The 24,802-nt window shown below is 36.3% G+C and overlaps 1 protein-coding gene across 1 annotated transcript; it reads left to right on the top strand.

The window, feature by feature from the left end:
* Positions 1-1,272: 1,272 nt before the first annotated feature.
* On the top strand, positions 1,273-2,400 carry LOC139874319 (F-box only protein 8-like). The gene is made up of 2 exons (XM_071861764.1): positions 1,273-1,532; positions 1,677-2,400. Exons 1-2 carry the CDS (start codon positions 1,273-1,275, stop codon positions 2,398-2,400), a joined length of 984 nt encoding a protein of 327 aa, XP_071717865.1.
* Positions 2,401-24,802: the final 22,402 nt, after the last annotated feature.

Raw genomic sequence — 24,802 nt, 5'->3', positions numbered from 1 at the left:
GGATATGGATGATGTGAAAAAATAGTGGATCTGATATGGATGATAAATTCGCATCCATGGATATATATTCATTTAACACCCGAAATACATATATACATATAAATATATACACAATTACTTAAATATGTGCGTTTAAATTTACATTTTATTATATATGTGCACTACAAACTATTAAAATGTTATCGAAAATACAGATTTTGATGGTAGATATTATTAAATTCTTATATCTTACATATATTACATATCTTTGTTAAAAATACTTTGATGATTTCATTTCATGATAGAAATATTTTTAGAGAAACTTAACATCCAACGGATATCTATTTACCCGCTTCATCCAACGGATATCCATTTACCCGCTTACGATATGGATATGGATGGATGAATTATATTTAAATGGATATGGATATGTGTATTGATTTTAAAAATTAAATGGATATGGATATAGATACAAGCTCAACCGATCCATATACGATCCATTGTCATCCCTAGATGCGCCGCATCACTGCCGACACTAGTATATTTCTCTCGTTTTGACATTTTGAAGCTGAAATCTTCAAGTATTTTAACCATATTGCTTCCTTTAAACATTCTTCGCCCTGAATCATCTTTAACACCAAACAATAATCAAATCTCTTCAAAACTCTCTTGATTTCACGAAAGTAGGAACTATTATTGTGATAAAAAGTATTTATAATTTGTGCAATATCAGTTAGTAATGTAATACATCATCCGGATCTGTTGTTACTCTGTTCTTCAGTTCGTGAAAATCCAGATGCAAAACGTAGAGCCGTGTGTGGACGAAATTACCTTCACGTGCTTGGCACGTGAGCATACTTAACGTAAAAAAACTAATGGGAGTAAGTGGTTGGGTCATCCATGTCGAAAGTTGATAGTTGAGCGTCATCTAGGTCGGAAAAAAAAAAAATTAACCACACAATAATTTGATACAAACATGAAGGACTATTGGCACAATTTTGTCTTTGAAAAAAGGTCATGTTTTGAGAGAGGACTCAGAGGAGAGTAGTTTTTTGAAAGACGTTTTCAGAACTTCCATTCATCTAATGTTATTATACATTTTATATTTATATTGGGCCAAAAAATTGGGCCATTCTTCTCATGACCAATTTCATAGTACCAAATAACCTATTATTCACTCCAATCGCTGTCATCTTATTATATCGAACTAAACCCGGCTTTTACCATCGCTGTAGGTGTAGGGTTACCTTTACGTACTGCAAAGCAAAAAACATGACCAAAAAACGAAAAACGATGTCCAACTACATACCTTCGGAAATTAAAATCAAGATATTTTGTCATCTTCCTGCTAAATCATTGATTCGATTTCGATCCGTCTCAAAAGAATGGAAGTCTTTGATTGATAGCTCTGAATTTAGTTCCGATTTCATTGTCCGCCAGGCTCAACGAAAACGTCTTTTTTTAAGGTTGTACGAAGATGATACTAAAAAAGGAGAGTATTGTAGGATAGTTGATGATGATGATACTTTCCCCCAACACATGATTTCAGTGAGGTATCCTAAGTCCTTTAACCGACTTCTAAATAACGAATGTTTAGAGTTTGTTGGTAGCTCTTATGGTTTGCTTTGCTTTACTGGTTTTTATTTTCGTAAAAAAGATTGTTATTAACGTTACCTTATTTGGAATCCTTGTATAAGAAAATCAGTAACAATTGATGCACCTTATTATAAGCATGTTAATATTGGTTTTGGGGTTTGTCCTAAGTCTCTTGACCCTAAGATTATCAGAATAAATTCGGTTAAGCTTCCATATGATTATAATGTTGGATACGAACGTACACTTTTGCGATTTGAGATATTTACGTTAAGCGGAGGGATTTGGAGACGTCCGTTAACCAAATTTCCTAGTAAATGGATCGAAGTTAAATTGTGGAGTAAAACTTCAGTTGGTTTAAATGGGTTTGTTTACTGGCATGCTTTGTGTATGCGTGATTATATGATGATGTCGTTCGATTTGGCAAGCGAAAAATTCACAAAAATACATGTTCCACGTAAGATAGCCCGCACGCAATTTGAAATATTCAAGCTAAGAGAGTCTATTGGTGTTTTTCGATATGGCTCAAAAAGACGTTATCACGTGTGGTTGATGGACCATGATTCAAAATCGTTTATCAAGCTCTACACTTTTACCACCTTACCAATTACTCATTGGAGGTGGAAAGTAGTGGGATTCAGGGATAACGACCAACTTATAATCGAAAAGTATGGCGAAGATTTAGTAGAGGGTCGATCTGTAGATGCGCAGTCTCAGCTTGTAGCTTATGAACCCAATTCGAAACAGTTCAACCAACTAGGATTTTATTTCGGTTGTTACTCTTTTACCTCTTACACAGAATCACTACTTCTGCTTGATCAACGATGAACGTGATGCACACATTGCAAGATAGATTTGGAGATCGTAAGAGTTGAAATCTACTCGATCCATCAGCTGTTTGCAAGGAATATATGAAGTGAAAATGCTGTCCAATTTATTATATTCTTAAATTTTTAGTTTTTCTTCAAGTAATTTATTATTATGCATTGCATTGTTATTTGTGTGTTGGTTTTGACTTTTGACATAAATGCTATTGAAATCATGTTCTGAATTCTCATAATAACATAACATGTAGATCAATTGTATATCGATATTTATTATTATTAATATCAACAATCAACGATATTAATATGGCCAGATGTTAGACATAGTAACTGTTACGGAGTATGTTGAAAATCATCAAAGGAATTTTTGTTATCAGATAAAATCACTGTGTTACAAATATAGTGAACTACAGAAATATGTTCAGGCTATGTAATTAAATTTTATCGACGAAAATTTTGATTAAGCTTAGTTAACAGTTGTTGAACCATTCTCACAATGCTTTTGACTAATCCAACCTAGACAACATTTTATCTGCTGTCCTTTTGCCTATCTATATATAATTTTACATGCTATGTTTATAATTCATTATTTTTTTCGGATTTACCATCAGAAAAAATGTTATAACAAACTTCCTAATCAACCTTACATTACACTAGTGGGCAAAGCCCGTGTGTTGCACGCTTTTGGGCTACGTTTATTATATGGACTTTGTGGTACGTAGTGAAAGGTTTAAACAATCGTGATTTTCATTGATAACACATGATACAATTTATACAGAATACACAAGCTTGAAAAATAGGAAGAGATATACATCTACAGCTATATGATATGGCCGAAACGGACGGTTTTATTTGTGCGGTGTCGTTAGGTCGCAACACGTCAGAATCAACCACCAAGAGGGGGGTACTGTTTTTAAGTTTATATTTAGTTGGACCTAAATCGTACTACTCCTTAGTATGAGGTAGGGAAGTATGACCTAGAGTCGTATTTTTGAGATATCAGTAGAATCGAACATATATTTAAGCCTAAGATAGTTATGAAAGAGTAGTGGTTACTTAATTTTGGGATTTTCTAATTTATAAGATAGATAAAGTAAATGCGATAAAATTCGTAATTCAGATAAGGTTAAAGTAAGTGCATACTATGATTTCATCAGTTATTCTGCCGAGATTCTGGAATGCTGACTCATGAATAGGCAGAGGCCTTGTATTCATTACACTGGTCCTAAACGCCCTTGTCATAAGACATGTCACTGTGTACTGCGTTAGGCTTGAAGATTCTGAATAGACAGCAACGTCCCTTACCCCCGACGCCCGTGCAGTCTGACTACAGGCATACACGTTCAGACGGCTCGTCCAATTGAGCGACTCGGTTGGGTGACGTATTAACATTCCACAAAGGTCTAAACTTTCTTAAGCATAATATAATACATGGTTTACCGTATTCAAGAGACATGATGTGTTTTAATGCTTTCGTTAATGATTGGTTTTAAAAGATAGTTAGGCCCTTAAAAAGAGTTCAACCATAAAGAACACCATGGCCAAGTCAAGCTGACTTCCATGAACACGTTCGGTTATCCTAATGGTCCAATCCTTTATGTGTCTAAACAAATAGTTCCTTAATTAACTAAGAATCCCTCAAGCGGAGTGCAATGCTTGAGACCGCATTATGGTGCAGTGTACTAATCAACACTGACCGGGTTCCATGGCCTTACTTAGCAGAGGTACAGCTTACAACAATTGATGTGCTTCAGCATGCATGTACGAAGTTTTTATGCTTGGTGACTACACTAGCATGGTCTGGGACCGACAATGTACTAAGGGTCTAGTCAGATGTTTCACTACGAAAGAGTCCTAAGTCGGAATCCAAAGCTTGATAGACTTACTACAACCGGTGTGCCTCAGTCGATCTTACGTTGTATCCGATAGACTTCTCTTACCAAGGGGTGACACGGATAGTGTACTCTGGATCGGGGTTCGCGACTTCCCAATAACAAAGCTCATAACTACGTTCTATTAGTTGGAAAAGCGATTGAGTTTAAAGCATAATCGAAAAGCATTTCAACAGCATACACAGACCATAACATTATTTCGGCATTATAACTGCTTACATCATAGCGTACACTAAAGATAACCACTCGCTAATCATGGCAACAATATCACATAACATAATGATAGAAAACATTATATAAAGATAAAGGATAGAAGTACCAGTAGATTAAACAAGTTCCGAATACGAAAGTGACAACTTCAAGACTCCAGACCGCTCCTAATACAATCTTCGGCGTTCTTCTCCGGGTACTAGGTTTCCCGCACGGAGTCGAAGGCCTTGAAAGTATGACTAATATTGTACAAGAGAGAGAAAGAAGTGAATTGAAGTGTGTCTTGGAATGAATGATAAAGACCCTTTAAATAAGCATGAAATTTGCCTGCAAACAGCTGGCAGGCCATTTGGCAAGCCGTTTGCAGGGCTCGTTTGCCAAGGCAAGCCGTTTAACGAGGCTGTTTGCCATACTGGCAAGCCGTTTGGCAGCCCGTTTGGCTTACTGGTTTGCTGGATCGTAACTTGATTTCTTGTCTTTCACCGTTTTCGCTCTAGAATCTTCGTTTTAGCTCCGATTCTCTTAATTCTTTTTGCACCGTCTTCGTAATTACTTGTTATTTAATTCTAACCGACGAAGTAGGTATTTTACCGACAAAGTTCGAATCTTTCTTGTTTTTGGGCCTTAATACCGGGGTGAAAACGTGACTTTTTAGCCGATATCAAATATCCCACACTTAGACTTTGCTTGTCCTCAAGCAAACTCTCATTTCCTTAAGAAATCTTTTCGGAGTTTCTTTTCTAATAGCCTAAGCGGTTTTCTTTTTATTATAAGGGTAAAAAGATAAGGTGAGTCATCTATGTTATGATTGAAACTATCTCTGCAAGCATGCGAGGAGGGTACATGACATAGGCTATCTTTCACGGGTCACTCAAATCACACAAGTTTTTAGGGTTCCCTATAGATCTAAGAAATGAATTCACTCATAGCCGGTCATGTTGCACCCTTCATCATCGGCTTGATAAAGACTCAAATCCTTGCTGCTAATGTGAGAACGGTAGTAATCTTAGCTTATAGGTCAGTTGTCAATGATGGAAAAGGAATTTTGGAGTGGAAGTGAAGTTGTTTTTGAGGGGCGAGATAAGAGGGTAATGTAGTCTTTATACAGACTTTTATTCGGATAGATAGGAGTGCTAAAGTGTTTGAGAAGCACTTTTGAACTTTTCTTCATTTGATAATCATTTTCGGTCAAGTTTTCCTTCGGCATTTCTCTTTATAAGTTCTGCTCCTTTTCAGAACTTGATTTTTTTTTTTTTTTTGATATTTCATCTCGAGAAACTTTTTGCCAGTAAACTTTTTCAAGACCTTTGCCATGATACTTGAGAGGTTTATAACGTCGGATTTTCGGAAGAAATCTCATTTTCTGGATTTTTCGAGTAATAGTAAAGATGATGTGGATGTGGTGGTGGAGTAGAAGTAGTGGAGGTGCGGAAGGTTTATTTTTGACAAATGGCTAGCTCTTCTGATTATAACCGAATCACGTTTCGCTGCTTGGAAATGCAGATCTAAAGCAAGTTCTGATTCTGAGTACAGACATCGGCACTCTCAGCGAAAAATAGTAAAGCATTAAAGATGAATGCTGGTCTTATTTGGGGTGCCTCACCATAATCAATTTAGGTCGATAATGCCTTAGTCATGAAATGCTCTATTAGAGATTTGGTTCAACCTAACAAGATTTTCACCCTACTTAAGCCTTACTTTTATTGACAAACGTTTTAGGTTTTCAAAAATACTTGTTCGAAAAGGCTTTCTTTTGTAAAAAATTTTTGAAATTTGGCTTAAGAACTTGGAATCTTCGTAATGGGTTATTTTAATACAGCATAAAAAGATTATACCAACATCCCACACTTAGACGAACATTGTCCTCAATGTTCCTAGTGTATCCCACACTTAGGAGTTTTAGTTTAAGATTTAGGAGTATTTGTCTAGTGTTTTTATTTGGGTTGGAATCCCACACTTAGTGATAAGCTAGGATGTGGCATAGTTTGAATCTTGAGCTAGTAGCGAAAAGAAAGAAATACCCCTAGCAGATGCGGCTGGCTTTCAATCCTTGCGCCTTTTACTGATCGGCTCATTTTTCATCCTTTGTTCTTCTGCTCTACTTTATTGCACGATTTGCCTCCCGAGAAGCACTTTTGTTTAAGGTCGTTGGCTCGACCATAGTGACGCTTTAAAAAGCAAACATTCATCGCTAATGGTTGTAATCTTGGTCTTCTCGAGGGAATGTGAGTCTTGGCGGGTAAATCCTGAGAAAGTGTCGGACCAATAGTGGTAGAAGGTCTGGTAGTTCTCTTGAAGATCTTCTGAAAAATAAGAAGTGCGCAGTTTCAGCTCTTGATAAGTCTTGAAGTCCGATGAGAATATGATCCACGGCTCTGCTGATTGACCCATGAATGTCAATCATAGAAGCAGTGTTGGTGGTGATTGTTTCTCTGATGGGATGCTCATTTCGGAGGTCTTCAAATAATGTTAGAAACTGTATCTTTGGACTCTCGAAGTCTTTGGAATGGTGATCTCCACAGTAAGAGTCTGTAGCTTTGCACAGATTTGTTAAAAGACGAAGCTAAAAAGAAGTGTGTAAGTAACTAGAGGGGGTGAATAGTTACTTAATACGTTTTTAACACTTTTTCGATTGATCACCAAATTCTATTAACTTTGATCAACCAATTCAACTCAAACTTGATGTGTGTAGTGTATATGTTCAAAATGATGAATGAAGTAATATAAAGAACATAGACACAAGGATTTATAGTGGTTCGGGTGGTTGTTAACTAATCCACCTTAATCCACTCCCCGATTACACTAATCGGGATTTGTTGCTTCACTAAGCACTTTTCTCCAAACCTGGTGGAGATCCGATTTACAAGTCTTCAACTTCTTTGGTAGACAACAAACCTAATCTTTCTATCCCTTTGAAATATCAACTCTAACCTAGATCAACTTGTCTTCACCTTGGACAAGTATTAATCTTCAAATAAGATTAATCAACTTCCTAATTCCCTTTAAGGAAATAGATCACTAAGCTAGCCTATGCTTCCACTAATTGAAGTTACAAGACTTATACACTTTGCAATGATGATCCTAAGACAATACTAGGACATACATTACATTAAGTAAACTCACAAGATTAATGATTTTGATTAGTAAGTTTACAACAACCAAATTCTATATCTCTAATATCATAGAATCTTCTCTTGCTTGATCACATTTGAGTAGTAATTTAAGCCCTTGTGATCTCTGGAAATAAGCCTTTGAAATATGCAAGAGGGTCAGCTTCAAATGCTCTTTAATGTTTGCCTTTTATAGTGGGATTCAAAAAATAGCCGTTGACACACGGTTGCCTGCACGGTCGACCGTGGTGCGACCGTGCGTGCTCCAGTCCAAATTTGGTATCCGTTGTATAGCCGTTTGACTCAAATTTGAACACCACATTTTGGCACCTTTACTCCTTCTAGCACCTGCAAAAGAAACCAAACATCCTATACAAGTACTATATGCATTAAGTGTGTGAGATTTGGTCTTATTGCATGAAAGTGACTAATCATTCCAATAGTAGAAAACCCAACATTCTTAGAGAAGTGTCTTGATTGATATTTTGGGAAATCTCAGTTTAGTCAAGACTTAGTTAGTCACTTTAATGCCTTTGGTTCAATTCTAAAGACTGTCACTATGTCATTAACTTCCTAGTTTCAATTAATCACAAGTCATGTTCTTTTTGAGTTTAGTTAGAGATTAACTAAATAATGTCTCTATAAGATAATCATGAAGTATGTAGAGACATCAAAGTTAAGTCATAAGCAATCACCCTTAGTTACTTAGACTAGACCAAATAGACAATTGACTATACTTTCATTGTGAACCATTTTACACTTAATCTATTGGAGTAGGTTAGTTACTTGAATCCTAAATAGTGAGCACATAGCAAACATATTAATCAAGTTGACAAGTTTATGAGTATTAAGCATACTAGCAAGTAGCAAGTAATACTCACATAGCAAGAGATAGTTATTCTAGGATCAATCATATAGATACTTGCACAACTTATAATTCAAGCTTTTAACAAGTTTAATTGCAATATAACATATTGCTTGATTAATGTGTAAGCACACATTAATGTCCAAGACATTCACAAGGGAAGAACAATCTCTAGTTGGGACTTGGTGACTATCCTAAATGTATCTAAGTGTGTTTTAGGATTATAAGTCATTACTAGTTAACCTTGAGAGCATTGTTCCTCATTTAGCCTTAATTAATCACTAAGTCATTTCTAATAGCAACTATTGTTCTAGTGACATTGGCTTAAGTGTGTTGGTACTTGATGATCATACTAAGGATATCTAGATAAGAATTAAGATCACAAGTTATTGATTAACACTTATGTGTTATGCCTAATCTTGGTTAATTTGTCATTAAGATGTCATTAGGCGTAATTAATCACAATTAGTGTTTTTATGACTAAAACTCAATTGAGTATGGAGAGAGCATCTATTCTAAGCATGTTGAGAAAGGTTTCATGAATTATAGATGTCGGGAACTAGTCAAACTTTATTTGGTCAAAATCGGTAACAGAGAAAACTGCGGTCGCACTACGGTTGACCGTGGTGGCGACCGTGCAAATTGTTTTCATAAAACTGCGTTGCAATTCAGTTTGGAGTTTCACGGTTGACTATGCGGTCGACCGTACCTCGACCGTGTGTTTAGCTGAACTTTTAATTTCATTCTTTAACCTATGTTTGACTTGGTCGTTTGCAAGATAAAGTATGGATTAGTGACCTTGCGTGTTTTATGTTAAGATGTCAGTCATCACTTATGCATATGTGTGTGTCATCATCAAAACATATTCTTTAGTTAATCATCATACTTATGTTTGTCGTTTAGTTTATTAACCAACATTCAACCAACAAAGTGAACAGCAATCCGGACCCAAGCATTAATGTCTGCGTCTTTGAGTATATCTCCCGACATCTGGCTTTAAATGTGAAACTTGGATCTGTGGATTCGTGGAAGATACGTGATATCTGCTTCGTAACATAGGTGGCAATGTTGACTCGATCTGGTTCAAGATGAGAGAACGGATTGTTGCGCCTTACTTCCTCCGTAACAGCGTCTCGTAATTCTTTGATAATCAGATCAACATGGTGATCAATTCTTACGTAAATCACTAGTATGTCTGGTGTGCGTTCGAAATTATCTCTTTCCAAGAGAGCGAAAAAGCTGTGAATATCCTCGATTATTTGCAAATCAAAGTGATAAGTCGGGCGTCCGGTGGAGAGATCCATGTGCTTCCGGATGAGAGTCAGTAGTGCTCGTTGGTTTACTGAGAACGGAAGTGCAGATCCGGCTAAGGCGTTATAAACCTTAGAGTAAATGATCTTCTGATCTCGACAGAATCTTGTCTCAAGAATAGTGCGAACCACTGAATTGTGCTCTCGTTGCCTTTCTTCTTAGTAGATATGATCGTGAATAGAATTAATAAAGTATTGAATGCGTTCTTCTAGGATTTCAACATCGTTGTCTTTTATTTGGAGATAGAGGTTGTGTTCTTCTCGGATAGCCATAATTCATTCTATTAAGCGTAGCATAAAATCAATTGTTGATTTACGAATGGCTTCGATAATATCTTCAAATTCATCGGTATCATTGATGAAGGTTATCATGTCTGCGTGTATGGATATGACCGGAATCCGATCTGAAGAAGAGTCTGGCTCCCCTTGATCTGGTTCAGTTGGAGAGTGTAAGTTATTCAGGATGCCTTCATGTTACCCTTCCTCGTCATCATCGGTATATTGTTCTGCCGGGATGCGTCTGATGAACGGGTTTCTTCATTATTCTGATTCTCCACTTTGATACTTGCAGGATCAATTTCTATATCCTTAACCTCAGCCTTGTCAGTCTTCTTCTTGAAGCGAATGACTAAACTGTGATCTTCCGTCTCAAGCCTCATTAATTCTTCATGACGCTTAATTCTTAGAGCGGGTATTGTCGCAGTTTCTTTTACGTCTTCCATTTCCTCTTCCTCTTCAGATTCCTCCTCTTCCTCTATTTCTTCGCTGGGATCTTCTTCTTCCATTTCTGGGTCGTCTACAGACTGTGATTCGACACCCATCTCGATATCATCGGTCGGTGGTGAAGACTCGTCATCGGAAGTGATCCGTCTGGTGGAAATAGCAAACATCTCTGCCTGTCCAGAAAGATCGGTCGGTCGGTCAATTTAGAAGGTAACGCTCTCCCCATGTGATCGTAAGATCAAGGTTTGATTGTACACATCAATGACAGTCCTATCCGTATTCATGAAAGGTCTTCCTAACACTACTGGTGTGTAGGTCTTCCTTAATATCCATTACTACGAAATCCGTAGGATACAAGAATTTGTCGACTTTCATCAAGATGTTCTCAACTATGCCCTTAGGATATCGAATTGTGTGATCGGCAAGTTGGATTTTCATTTTAGTTGGTGACAAGTCTCCTAACTCTAATCTCTTGTAGAGAGAGTAGGGGATTAGGTTGATACTTGCTTCTAAATCTGCTAGTGCATGAATGGTTCCAGATTGGTAGATTGAACACAGGAAAACGAAGCCCGTATCTCCTAGCTTTGGTGGTAGAGAGTTCCTGAGCAATGCAGAGCATTCTTCACTCAGTGGAATTTTGTTAGAATCTGGTATCCTCTTCTTTGTAGAGAGAAGCCTTCGGATGTATCTCTTCTGGTTAGGGACTTTGGACATAGTATTCAGGAATCTTCCATCAATTTTGAAGGAATCAAGTTTGGATGGCTCCTCCTGTAGCCTTCCAGGATAGGGTACATGAACTGGAGTTTCAGAGGTCAGCTTCTGAGTATATGTCGATTTGTTCTTGAGCCTAGCTGACCTTCTCCGTGGTTCTTCTTCTGGGATTACGGAATCCATTTGCTTTGCTTCTTCTATGTGGGGATTTTGGATAGTATTACTTGGTAACCTTCCCTACGGTCAGGTTTCAAGGCGTTGTGATAACTGTCCGAGTTGCGTCTCCAGACTTTTGAGCAGAGCCAATTGATTTCTCATTAGTATCTCCGTCTGATCTTGTCTGGCTGCAGTTCTCTGATTTAACTATTGTTGTCCTTGAATGAACTGAGTCAACTGATCATCAAGTCCGAGAGTGGGGTTAGTTGCTTTTGTAATCTGGGTGGTAGGGGAATTTTCTTCGACTGGTGAACCAGTGAGTGGAAGTGGTTGATCGTAGGTCAATTGAGATTGTTGGGCTGGATAAGGTGGATAGCGATAGCGAAAAGGTTGATTGCTTCGTTGAAATTGATTAACCCTAGGTTGTTGATTGAATCCGTGATTTGGTGGACGAGTTGGGTATTGAACGTAACAGACTGAATCGTCAGGGTTTTCGTACTCAACTTGATATTCTTCAGTAGGTTGCAGGTTGGTACAATTAACACAAGCCTGAGCTTGGTTGACCTACTGCAGCTGCATCTTCAAATCTCCAAGTTGTTTAGTAAGAGATTCCATCTTATCCGTGAGGGATTTGATGGCCTCCGTTTGATTGTTAAGTGCAGAGAGTGGGGCAGATAATGAAGTTGTTTCACCACTGTTCCAGTCATGATGATGCATTGTCATGTTCTCGAGCAATTCCCATGCTTCGTCTGCGATTTGGTTCATCAGATTCCCTTGAGCTGCTGCATCGATCGTCGTCCTATGATTTACCGTAAGACCATTGTATAAGGTACAGATCTGGGCTGACCGTTCTAGCTGGTGATTAGGGCACTTCTTCAGCAGGGTTTTGAATCGCTCCCATGCAGTGTAAAGAGATTCATCATAACTTTGTTTGAAGTTAATGATGTCATTCTTTAGTTTGTTTTGTTTAGAAGGAGGGAAATATTTGGTTAGGAATTTAGTAGCCATCTCCCTCCATGACGTGATGGATGAAATGTCCCGTTCTTATTGATTAAAAACGTTCCATATTAATTGATTTCGTTGCGAGGTTTTGACCTCTATATGAGACGTTTTTCAAAGACTGCATTCATTTTTAAAACAAACCATAACCTTTATTTCATAAATAAAGGTTTAAAAAGCTTTACGTAGATTATCAAATAATGATAATCTAAAATATCCTGTTTACACACGACCATTACATAATGGTTTACAATACAAATATGTTACATCGAAATCAGTTTCTTGAATGCAGTTTTTACACAATATCATACAAACATGGACTCCAAATCTTGTCCTTATTTTAGTATGCAACAGCGGAAGCTCTTAATATTCACCTGAGAATAAACATGCTTTAAACGTCAACAAAAAATGTTGGTGAGTTATAGGTTTAACCTATATATATCAAATCGTAACAATAGACCACAAGATTTCATATTTCAATACACATCCCATACATAGAGATAAAAATCATTCATATGGTGAACACCTGGTAACCGACAATAACAAGATGCATATATAAGAATATCCCCATCATTCCGGGACACCCTTCGGATATGATATAAATTTCGAAGTACTAAAGCATCCGGTACTTTGGATGGGGTTTGTTAGGCCCAATAGATCTATCTTTAGGATTCGCGTCAATTAGGGTGTCTGTTCCCTAATTCTTAGATTACCAGACTTAATAAAAAGGGGCATATTCGATTTCGATAATTCAACCATAGAATGTAGTTTCACGTACTTGTGTCTATTTTGTAAATCATTTATAAAACCTGCATGTATTCTCATCCCAAAAATATTAGATTTTAAAAGTGGGACTATAACTCACTTTCACAGATTTTTACTTCGTCGGGAAGTAAGACTTGGCCACTGGTTGATTAACGAACCTATAACAATATATACATATATATCAAAGTATGTTCAAAAATATATTTACAACACTTTTAATATATTTTGATGTTTTAAGTTTATTAAGTCAGCTGTCCTCGTTAGTAACCTACAACTAGTTGTCCACAGTTAGATGTACAGAAATAAATCGATAAATATTATCTTGAATCAATCCACGACCCAGTGTATACGTATCTCAGTATTGATCACAACTCAAACTATATATATTTTGGAATCAACCTCAACCCTGTATAGCTAACTCCAACATTCACATATAGAGTGTCTATGGTTGTTCCGAAATATATATAGATGTGTCGACATGATAGGTCAAAACATTGTATACGTGTCTATGGTATCTCAAGATTACATAATATACAATACAAGCTGATTAAGTTATGGTTGGAATAGATTTGTTACCAATTTTCACGTAGCTAAAATGAGAAAAATTATCCAATCTTGTTTTACCCATAACTTCTTCATTTTAAATCCGTTTTGAGTGAATCAAATTGCTATGGTTTCATATTGAACTCTATTTTATGAATCTAAACAGAAAAGTATAGGTTTATAGTCGGAAAAATAAGTTACAAGTCGTTTTTGTAAAGGTAGTCATTTCAGTCGAAAGAACGACGTCTAGATGACCATTTTAGAAAACATACTTCCACTTTGAGTTTAACCATAATTTTTGGATATAGTTTCATGTTCATAATAAAAATCATTTTCTCAGAATAACAACTTTTAAATCAAAGTTTATCATAGTTTTTAATTAACTAACCCAAAACAGCCCGCGGTGTTACTACGACGGCGTAAATCCGGTTTTACGGTGTTTTTCGTGTTTCCAGGTTTTAAATCATTAAGTTAGCATATCATATAGATATAGAACATGTGTTTAGTTGATTTTAAAAGTCAAGTTAGAAGGATTAACTTTTGTTTGCGAACAAGTTTAGAATTAACTAAACTATGTTCTAGTGATTACAAGTTTAAACCTTCGAATAAGATAGCTTTATATGTATGAATCGAATGATGTTATGAACATCATTACTACCTTAAGTTCCTTGGGTAAACCTACTGGAAAAGAGAAAAATGGATCTAGCTTCAATGGATCCTTGGATGGCTCGAAGTTCTTGAAGCAGAATCATGACACGAAAACAAGTTCAAGTAAGATCATCACTTGAAATAAGATTGTTATAGTTATAGAAATTGAACCAAAGTTTGAATATGATTATTACCTTGTATTAGAATGATAACCTACTGTAAGAAACAAAGATTTCTTGAGGTTGGATGATCACCTTACAAGATTGGAAGTGAGCTAGCAAACTTGAAAGTATTCTTGATTTTATGAAACTAGAACTTTTGGAATTTATGAAGAACACTTAGAACTTGAAGATAGAACTTGAGAGAGATTAATTAGATGAAGAAAATTGAAGAATAAAAGTGTTTGTAGGTGTTTTTGGTCGTTGGTGTATGGATTAGATATAAAGGATATGTAATTTTGTTTTCATGTAAATAAGTCATGAATGATTACTCATATTTTTGTAATTTTATGAGATATTTCATGCTAGTTGCCAAATAATGGTTCCCACATGTGTTAGGTGACTCACATGGGCTGCTAAGAGCTGATCATTGGAGTGTATATACCAATAGTACATACATCTAAAAGCTGTGTATTGTACGAGTACGAATACGGGTGCATACGAGTAGAATTGTTGATGAAACTGAATGAGGATGTAATTGTAAGCATTTTTGTTAAGTAGAAGTATTTTGATAAGTGTATTTAAGTCTTTCAAAAGTTTATAAATACATATTAAAACACTACATGTATATACATTTTAACTGAGTCGTTAAGTCATCGTTAGTCGTTACATGTAAGTGTTGTTTTGAAACCTTTAGGTTAACGATCTTGTTAAATGTTGTTAACCCAATGTTTATAATATCAAATGAGATTTTAAATTATTATATTATCATGATATTATCATGTATGAATATCTCTTAATATGATATATATACATTAAATGTCTTTACAACGATAATCGTTACATATATGTCTCGTTTAAAAATCATTAAGTTAGTAGTCTTGTTTTTACATATGTAGTTCATTGTTAATATACTTAATGATATGTTTACTTATCATAGTATCATGTTAACTATATATATATCCATATATATATCATCATATAGTTTTTACAAGTTTTAACGTTCGTGAATCACCGGTCAACTTGGGTGGTCAATTGTCTATATGAAACATATTTCAATTAATCAAGTCTTAACAAGTTTGATTGCTTAACATGTTGGAAACATTTAATCATGTAAATATCAATCTCAATTAATATATATAAACATGGAAAAGTTCGGGTCACTACAGTACCTACCCGTTAAATAAATTTCGTCCCGAAATTTTAAGCTGTTGAAGGTGTTGACGAATCTTCTGGAAATAGATGCGGGTATTTCTTCTTCATCTGATCTTCACACTCCCAGGTGAACTCGGGTCCTCTACGAGCATTCCATCGAACCTTAACAATTGGTATCTTGTTTTGCTTAAGTCTTTTAACCTCACGATCCATTATTTCGACGGGTTCTTCGATGAATTGAAGTTTTTCGTTGATTTGGATTTCATCTAACGGAATAGTGAGATCTTCCTTAGCAAAACATTTCTTTAAATTCGAGACGTGGAAAGTGTTATGTACAGCCGCGAGTTGTTGAGGTAACTCTAGTCGGTAAGCTACTGGTCCGACACGATCAATAATCTTGAATGGTCCAATATACCTTCGATTTAATTTCCCTCGTTTACCAAATCGAACAACGCCTTTCCAAGGTGCAACTTTAAGCATGACCATCTCTCCAATTTCAAATTCTATATCTTTTCTTTTAATGTCAGCGTAGCTCTTTTGTCGACTTTGGGCGGTTTTCAACCGTTGTTGAATTTGGATGATCTTCTCGGTAGTTTCTTGTATAATCTCCGGACCCGTAATCTGTCTATCCCCCACTTCACTCCAACAAATCGGAGACCTGCACTTTCTACCATAAAGTGCTTCAAACGGCGCCATCTCAATGTTTGAATGGTAGCTGTTGTTGTAGGAAAATTCTGCTAACGGTAGATGTCGATCCCAACTGTTTCCGAAATCAATAACACATGCTCGTAGCATGTCTTCAAGCGTTTGTATCGTCCTTTCGCTCTGCCCATCAGTTTGTGGATGATAGGCAGTACTCATGTCTAGACGAGTTCCTAATGCTTGCTGTAATGTCTGCCAGAATCTTGAAATAAATCTGCCATCCCTATCAGAGATAATAGAGATTGGTATTCCATGTCTGGAGATGACTTCCTTCAAATACAGTCGTGCTAACTTCTCCATCTTGTCATCTTCTCTTATTGGTAGGAAGTGTGCTGATTTGGTGAGACGATCAACTATTACCCAAATAGTATCAAAACCACTTGCAGTCCTTGGCAATTTAGTGATGAAATCCATGGTAATGTTTTCCCATTTCCATTCCGGGATTTCGGGTTGTTGAAGTAGACCTGATGGTTTCTGATGCTCAGCTTTGACCTTAGAACACGTCAAACATTCTCCTACGTATTTAGCAACATCGGCTTTCATACCCGGCCACCAAAAATATTTCTTGAGGTCGTTGTACATCTTCCCCGTTCCAGGATGTATTGAGTATCTGGTTTTATGAGCTTCTCTAAGTACCATTTCTCTCATATCTCCAAATTTTGGTACCCAAATCCTTTCAGCCCTATACCGGGTTCCATCTTCCCGAATATTAAGATGCTTCTCCGATCCTTTGGGTATTTCATCCTTTAAATTTCCCTCTTTTAAAACTCCTTGTTGCGCCTCCTTTATTTGAGTAGTAATGTTATTATGAATCATTATATTCATAGATTTTACTCGAATGGGTTCTCTGTCCTTCCTGCTCAAGGCATCGGCTACCACATTTGCCTTCCCCGGGTGGTAACGAATCTCAAAGTCGTAATCATTCAATAATTCAATCCACCTACGCTGCCTCATATTCAGTTGTTTCTGATTAAATATGTGTTGAAGACTTTTGTGGTCGGTATATATAATACTTTTGACCCCATATAAGTAGTGCCTCCAAGTCTTTAATGCAAAAACAACCGTGCCTAATTCCAAATCATGCGTCGTATAATTTTGTTCGTGAATCTTCAATTGTCTAGACGCATAAGCAATCACCTTCATTCGTTGCATTAATACACAACCGAGACCTTGCTTTGATGCATCACAATAAATCACAAAATCATCATTCCCTTCAGGCAATGACAATATAGGTGCCGTAGTTAGCTTTTTCTTCAATAACTGAAACGCTTTCTCTTGTTCATCATTCCATTCAAATTTCTTCCCTTTATGCGTTAATGCAGTCAAGGGTTTTGCTATTCTGGAAAAGTCTTGGATGAACCTTCTGTAGTAACCAGCTAGTCCTAAAAACTGGCGTATGTGTTTCGGAGTTTTCGGGGTTTCCCACTTTTCAACAGTTTCTATCTTTGCCGGATCCACCTTAATACCTTCTTTGTTCACTATGTGACCGAGGAATTGAACTTCTTCCAACCAAAATGCACACTTTGAAAACTTAGCGTACAATTCTTCCTTCCTCAATACTTCTAACACCTTTCTCAAATGTTCACCGTGTTCTTGGTCATTCTTTGAGTAAATAAGTATGTCATCAATGAAAACAATGACAAACTTGTCAAGGTATGGTCCACACACTCGGTTCATAAGGTCCATGAACACAGCTGGTGCATTAGTTAAACCAAACGGCATGACCATAAACTCGTAATGACCGTAACGTGTTCTGAAAGCAGTCTTTGGAATATCATCTTCTTTCACCCGCATTTGATGATACCCGGAACGTAAGTCAATCTTTGAATAAACAGACGAGCCTTGTAGTTGATCAAATAAGTCGTCGATTCTCGGTAGTGGGTAGCGGTTCTTGATGGTAAGTTTGTTCAACTCTCGGTAGTCGATACACAACCTGAATGTACCATCTTTCTTCTTGACAAACAAAACAGGAGCTCCCCACGGTGATGTACTTGGTCGAATGAAACCACGCTCTAAAAGTTCTTGTAATTGGCTTTGCAGTTCTTTCATCTCGCTGGGTGCGAGTCTGTAAGGAGCACGACCTATTGGTGCAGCTCCTGGTACAAGATCTATTTGAAATTCAACGGATCGATGTGGGGGTAATCCCGGTAATTCTTTCGGAAATACATCGGGAAATTCTTTTGCAATGGGAACATCATTGATGCTCTTTTCTTCAGTTTGTACTTTCTCGACGTGTGCTAGAACAGAATAGCAACCTTTTCTTATTAGTTTTTGTGCCTTCAAATTACTAATAAGATGTAGCTTCGTGTTGCCCTTTTCTCCGTACACCATTAAGGGTTTTCCTTTTTCTCGTATAATGCGAATTGCATTTTTGTAACAAACGATCTCTGCTTTCACTTCTTTCAACTAGTCCATACCGATTATCACATCAAAACTCCCTAACTCTACTGGTATCAAATCAATCTTAAATGTTTCGCTAACCAGTTTAATTTCTCGATTCCGACATATATTATCTGCTGAAATTAATTTACCATTTGCTAATTCGAGTAAAAATTTACTATCCAAAGGCGTCAATGGACAACTTAATTTAGCACAAAAATCACTACTCATATAGCTTCTATCTGCACCCGAATCAAATAAAACGTAAGCATATTTATTGTCAATAAGAAACGTACCCGTAACAAACTCCGGGTCTTCCTGTGCCTCTACCGCATTAATATTGAAAACTCTTCCACGGCCTTGTCCATTCGTGTTCTCTTGGTTCGGGCAATTTCTAATAATGTGGCCTGGTTTTCCACATTTATAACAAACTACATTGGCATAACTTGCTCCGACACTACTTGCTCCGCCATTACACGTTCCGACACCATTTGTTCCTTTCGTTCTATTAACCCCTGGTCCGTAGACCTCACACTTCGCCACGCTATGACCATTTCTTTTACACTTGTTGCAAAATTTGGTGCAGAACCCCGAGTGATTCTTTTCACACCTTTGGCATAGCTGCTTCTGATTGTTGTTGTTGTTGCGGTTATTATTGTTGTTGGGATGATTGTTGTAGTTGCTGTTGTTGTTGTTGTTGTTGTTGTAACGACCCGCACTTTTTCGATCGTTCTATACTTATAAGATTAATATTTACATAAATTAAACCTTACCAACATGATAAGCAATCCAAATTGTTGAGACTTATGTTTTCGAAAAGAGTTTTACACAACGTTTGACCGTCTAGTTTGACCGATGATATCACGAACTATACAATATATGATAATTATATGTTTGTGTATATATATGTATATATACATATTTAACATGATCTAAGAATGTTTTAATATCTCATTTTGTATTAATAACAATAAGTTATAAGTATATTTTGAAACTACTAACTTAAGTTTTCAAAACGATAACCATACGTAACGTTATTTGACTTAAATACTTATAACCTATAATGTTTATACATATATCGTATAAGTAATGTATTTAATCACTTTTAAAGGGCTTACATACATAAAACAATATAAGTATATTTACAAAATATAGCTATATTTGAATCCTCGTTCCGTTTTCTCAAAGATTTCTATACGTATACCTAGGGTATATGTACCCGTATCATACGCAGCTTCTAGATGTATTTACTATTGGTATATACCAATAAAAATCTGCTCCTTAGCAGCCTTAAATGATTAAGAAACATGTGGAACCAACCATTTGTCAAGTAGCATGAATTATTTAGCAAGAAAACAAAGTTAGGTATTTTTTTTTTCCTTTATAACCTAAAAACGTTTTTATGCATACACACCATTTCTTCACCCCATTTTCTCATACTTACACTTCCATTTCTCTCTCAAAATACTCTTAACTTCATACTTGATCATCTCCAAGCATTTTTCCCATCATTTAGCTTCAAAAACAACACTTAAACCTCATAAGAAAACCTTACAAAAACACTTCAAGAAATCCTTCCAAGAACACCAACTTACTTCCAATCTTTCATCCACTTCCATCACCCTTTTGGTTCTAGGTTCTTACTCCTCTTTTACAGCAACCTTGTCCAAGGAACTTGAGGTAGAATCTATGTTCATAACCTTATTCGATTCATATATATATAGCTATCTTATTTTGTGGTATAAAAGTTTAACAACAAGAACATAGTTTGAAAGTTTTCAAACTTGTTTGCAAACTAAATAGATCCTTCTAACTTAACTTTTAAAATACTTCAAGACCTGTAATATATCTTAAATATATGCTAATTTAACAAGGTATAACTTGGTTTTTCAAAGAACACCTTAAAAACTGAATTTACGACATCGGAGTGCAACCGGGGGCTGTTTTGGGTTGGATAATTAAAAACCATCTTAAACTTTGAATTGGAGGTTTATTTTCTGGAAAAATGATTTTTACTATAAATATGATAACACATAAAAATTTCATGATTTAACTCAAAGTATAAGTATTTTTAGAAAAATAATCATTTAAGGTTGTTTACATGATGGAAAATGATTAACTTCATAAGTTTCACTAAAGTTTGACCTATGACCTGTGATTTCGAATACAAACTAAGGTATTTACAGTTCATAGTCTTAAAGAGGGACTCGATCCAAGGAAGTGGCAAGTTGAATCAACGAAAACGGAGTTGTAACGAAGAAACTATGACCAAAACGAGATCGGATATCTAAGACTAGTTTAGCTACGAAAATAATTGGAGAAAATTAAATAAATCACATCTTTTTAAGATAACATGATATTTTATATATATGTACTCATAATTTAATTTTATATGGTTCAGGATCACCCGTAAACAATACGAGAAGATTAATCATAAGATCCCATGATTGTACGCAACATGTCATTTGACAACACCGGTACTTTATGTACGCAACACGTCATTTGACAACACCGGTACCATGGGTCAAGATTAATCTCGACCAATACATATACGATGGGGTTTTATTTATTTCGTTGGGGGTTTTATTTATTTCATTGCGGGTATATTAAACATCTAAAAATGAACCATTAAAATTGAATTACTAACAACGAACTGCTAACTACGGACTAAGGAATTATTAAAAGTATTAAAAGTATAACAAGTATATATATGTGACATTTGTTTAAAAAGAAAAGGTATTGATATATTATATATGGATAGGTTCGTGATATCAACCGGAGACCAAGTCAAATTATATATATCTTCAAGACGAAAGTGAGTATATAGTCCCACTTTTAAACTCTAAATATTTCGGGATGAGAATACATGTATTTTATGTTTTACGTTATGGACACAAGTAACTGAAAATATATTCTACGTTGAGTTGTACCACTGGCATACTTCCCTGTAGCTTGGTAACTAATATTTACAGCGGTATTGTAAACGCGAATCCTGTTGATAGATCTATCGGGCCTGACAACCCCAACCGGACTGGACGACCAGTATTCAACGGTTGCACAGTACTTCGTTTTGTGACTACACTTGGTACGGTGTAGTAAGATTTCATATTAAAGGGAATATGCGACGTGATTAAATGTTAAGTATGGTTACCAAGTGCTCAACAACTTAGAATATTTTTATGAAAATGTTTATATATGAAATCTTGTGGTCTATATATATATATATTGCTGCCGGCACTAAACCTATATCTCACCAACTTTATGTTGACGTTTTAAACATGTTTATTCTCAGGTGATAATTAGAAGCTTCCGCTGCATTATGTTGAATTTGAGCAGGATCTTGCGTACGCATATTTGTGTCAAAAATAAAACTGCATATCCAAGAACTTGTGTTGTAAAATATGCTAGAAATCGTGTTGTTATCATCATTTGTAAAGTTTGTAAGTCGAAGATTATCGCTAAACGATAATCATCTTTATTTCTTCCAAAGCTTGTATCAAAAATAAGAATCATGGTTTGTAATGTATAATATATGCAGTTTTTCTTTTAAAAATGTCGCATATAGAGGTCAATACCTCGCAATGAAATCATACGTTATCTAACACGTTCTTACGGTTAAGGACGGGTTATGACATGTGGTATCAGAGCGGTGGTCTTAGCGAACCAGGTTTGCATTAGTGTGTCTAACTGATAAGTCGTTAGGATACATTAGTAAGTCTGGACTTTGACCGGGTCTTATTTAAAAACCATTGCTTATCATCGTTGGTTAAAATTTATATGTAAATATTATGTAGTACTAATGGGTTAGTTGTTGTGTGATAGATGTCGGGCTCAAAACTTGTTATCACATTCAGCGACTCCGAACCAGAATCTTCAGATGATGTTCCAGTCATTAACCTATCCGATGACGAAAATAATATCTTTGGGGAAGACTCACAAATTCCGGATGAACCGACTATAGAGAACCCGGAAAGTGAACCCGAGGAGGAAAGTGAACCCGAGGAGGAAAGTGAACCCGAGGAGGAAAGTGAACCCGAGGAGGAAAGTGAACCCGAGGAAGAAATACAGGAAATTACAAAAGAAGAGTTCGAACTAGGAAAGAAACGAAAGGCTAATGAATTAGAAAATTCAAATCCTGAGTTTAATAAGGATGATGTGGCACCAACTCCACTGGACACTACCACCCCTATTCCCGCTATTCCTATTCGTTCTATCCCGGCATCCAGTTCTTCAGTCCCACAGCCAAAATATAGGCAGACAGCCAGGATAAGCGTTAAGCGATTCTTTGAACCTAAACGTCCTAGAAAATAGACCAAACGATGTGCTGCCGTATTAAACCATGGGATCATATAATGTTTTGTATAATATTATTAGTGTGGTTTGTTTAATGTTCGATGTAAGATAAGCATATGTAAAATAGTGAAGTGTGAAATGCAATAATTTTCCATGGTTAAGTATTATTTAGATGGTAGTAATTGATTCTGTACTAAGCTATTAAGTATGGACATTAACGGGTAGGTACTACCCTAGATATAATTATAAAACGCTAATAAGAAGAAAAGGCTTTTATAATAATACCTGGTTCATATTATTAATAAGCTATAATGTACTGTAAATATACACTACATCTATAATATTCCATGTGAATAGTTATTTTCTTTTCATTCTTATAGAAGAATATGGCGCGATTGAACCGAATGACGGAACAAGAAATCCAGGAACTCATCAATCAGCGAGTGAACGACAGAATGTTATGGGTCGAGGCTGCAAGAGGTGCTGCAGTTAACCCAAATCCTCGTGTGGAGTGCACTTACAAAACTTTTCAAGCTTGCAAGCCCTCATCATTCAGTGGAACAGAAGGACCGATCGGTTTAACCCGGTGGATAGAAAAGATGGAGACTGTGTTTAAAATAAGTGGTTGTGTTGAAAAGGACATGACCAAGTATGCATCGTGCACTTTACAAGATAGTGCACTCACGTGGTGGAAAAATTATGTGAAGGCTGTAGGAGGAGATGTAGCTTATGATACTCCATGGGAAGAATTCAAAACAATGTTAATCAACGAATATTGTCCAAGGAACGAGGTTAGGAAGTTGGAAGATGAATTACGAAGTCTGAAGGTTATTGGTACTGAAATCACCAACTACAATCAGCGATTCATGGAATTAGTTTTGCTATGTCCTGAATTGGTTCCAACCGAAGAACGGAAAATTGAAATGTACAAAGATGGGTTGCCCAAAAAGGTCAAGGCAAATGTTACAGCATCGAAACCTAAGACAATTCATGAAGCTATAACTATGGCAAACGAGCTAATGGATCAGGTCATCATGGATAAGAAAGTATCCAATACTGATGTGAAGGTATCAGGTAACAAAAGAAAGTGGAATGGAAATTATGATCGAGGTAACCAACAACAATCTTTTAAGAAACAAGAAAACACGCAAGGTGCGGGTAGTGGTTTAAGCTTTGGTTATAAAGGACAAAATCCTTTATGCAACCGATGCCACAAACATCACTCTGGTTACTGTAATGTAGTATGCAACAAATGTAATCGAAAGGGTCATCTTGCTGAAGATTGTAGGGCTCTCGTTACAAATGGTACCAAGACTCCTGCCACCAATGCAAATAGAACTGCTTTGGCTACCATTACTTGTTTTGGGTGTGGAAAACAAGGTCACTATAAGAGCCAGTGCCCGAATCCATAGAAGAATATCGGACCTGCACGTGGGAGAGCATTTGTTATTAATGCTAGAGAGGCATGTGAAGACCCGGAGCTTGTTACGGGTACGTTTACCATTAATAACTTATCCGCATCTATTATATTTGATACTGGTGCTGATAGAAGTTACGTGTGTAGAGACTTTCACGCTAAATTGAATTGTTCATCATTACCTCTAGATGCTAAGTACATGATTGAGTTAGCTAATGGTAAACTAATTAAAGCCGATAAAATTTGCCGTGATTGTAAAATAAATTTAGCCGGAGAAACATTTAAAATTGACTTAATACCCGTAGAATTAGGAAGTTTTGATGTAATAGTCGGCATGGACTGGATGTCCAAAATAGGAGCTGAAGTTGTG

Source organism: Rutidosis leptorrhynchoides, chromosome 11, assembly GCF_046630445.1.
Source record: "Rutidosis leptorrhynchoides isolate AG116_Rl617_1_P2 chromosome 11, CSIRO_AGI_Rlap_v1, whole genome shotgun sequence".
Lineage (NCBI taxonomy): Eukaryota > Viridiplantae > Streptophyta > Magnoliopsida > Asterales > Asteraceae > Rutidosis > Rutidosis leptorrhynchoides.
This window is presented reverse-complemented; position numbering and strand designations above follow the sequence as displayed.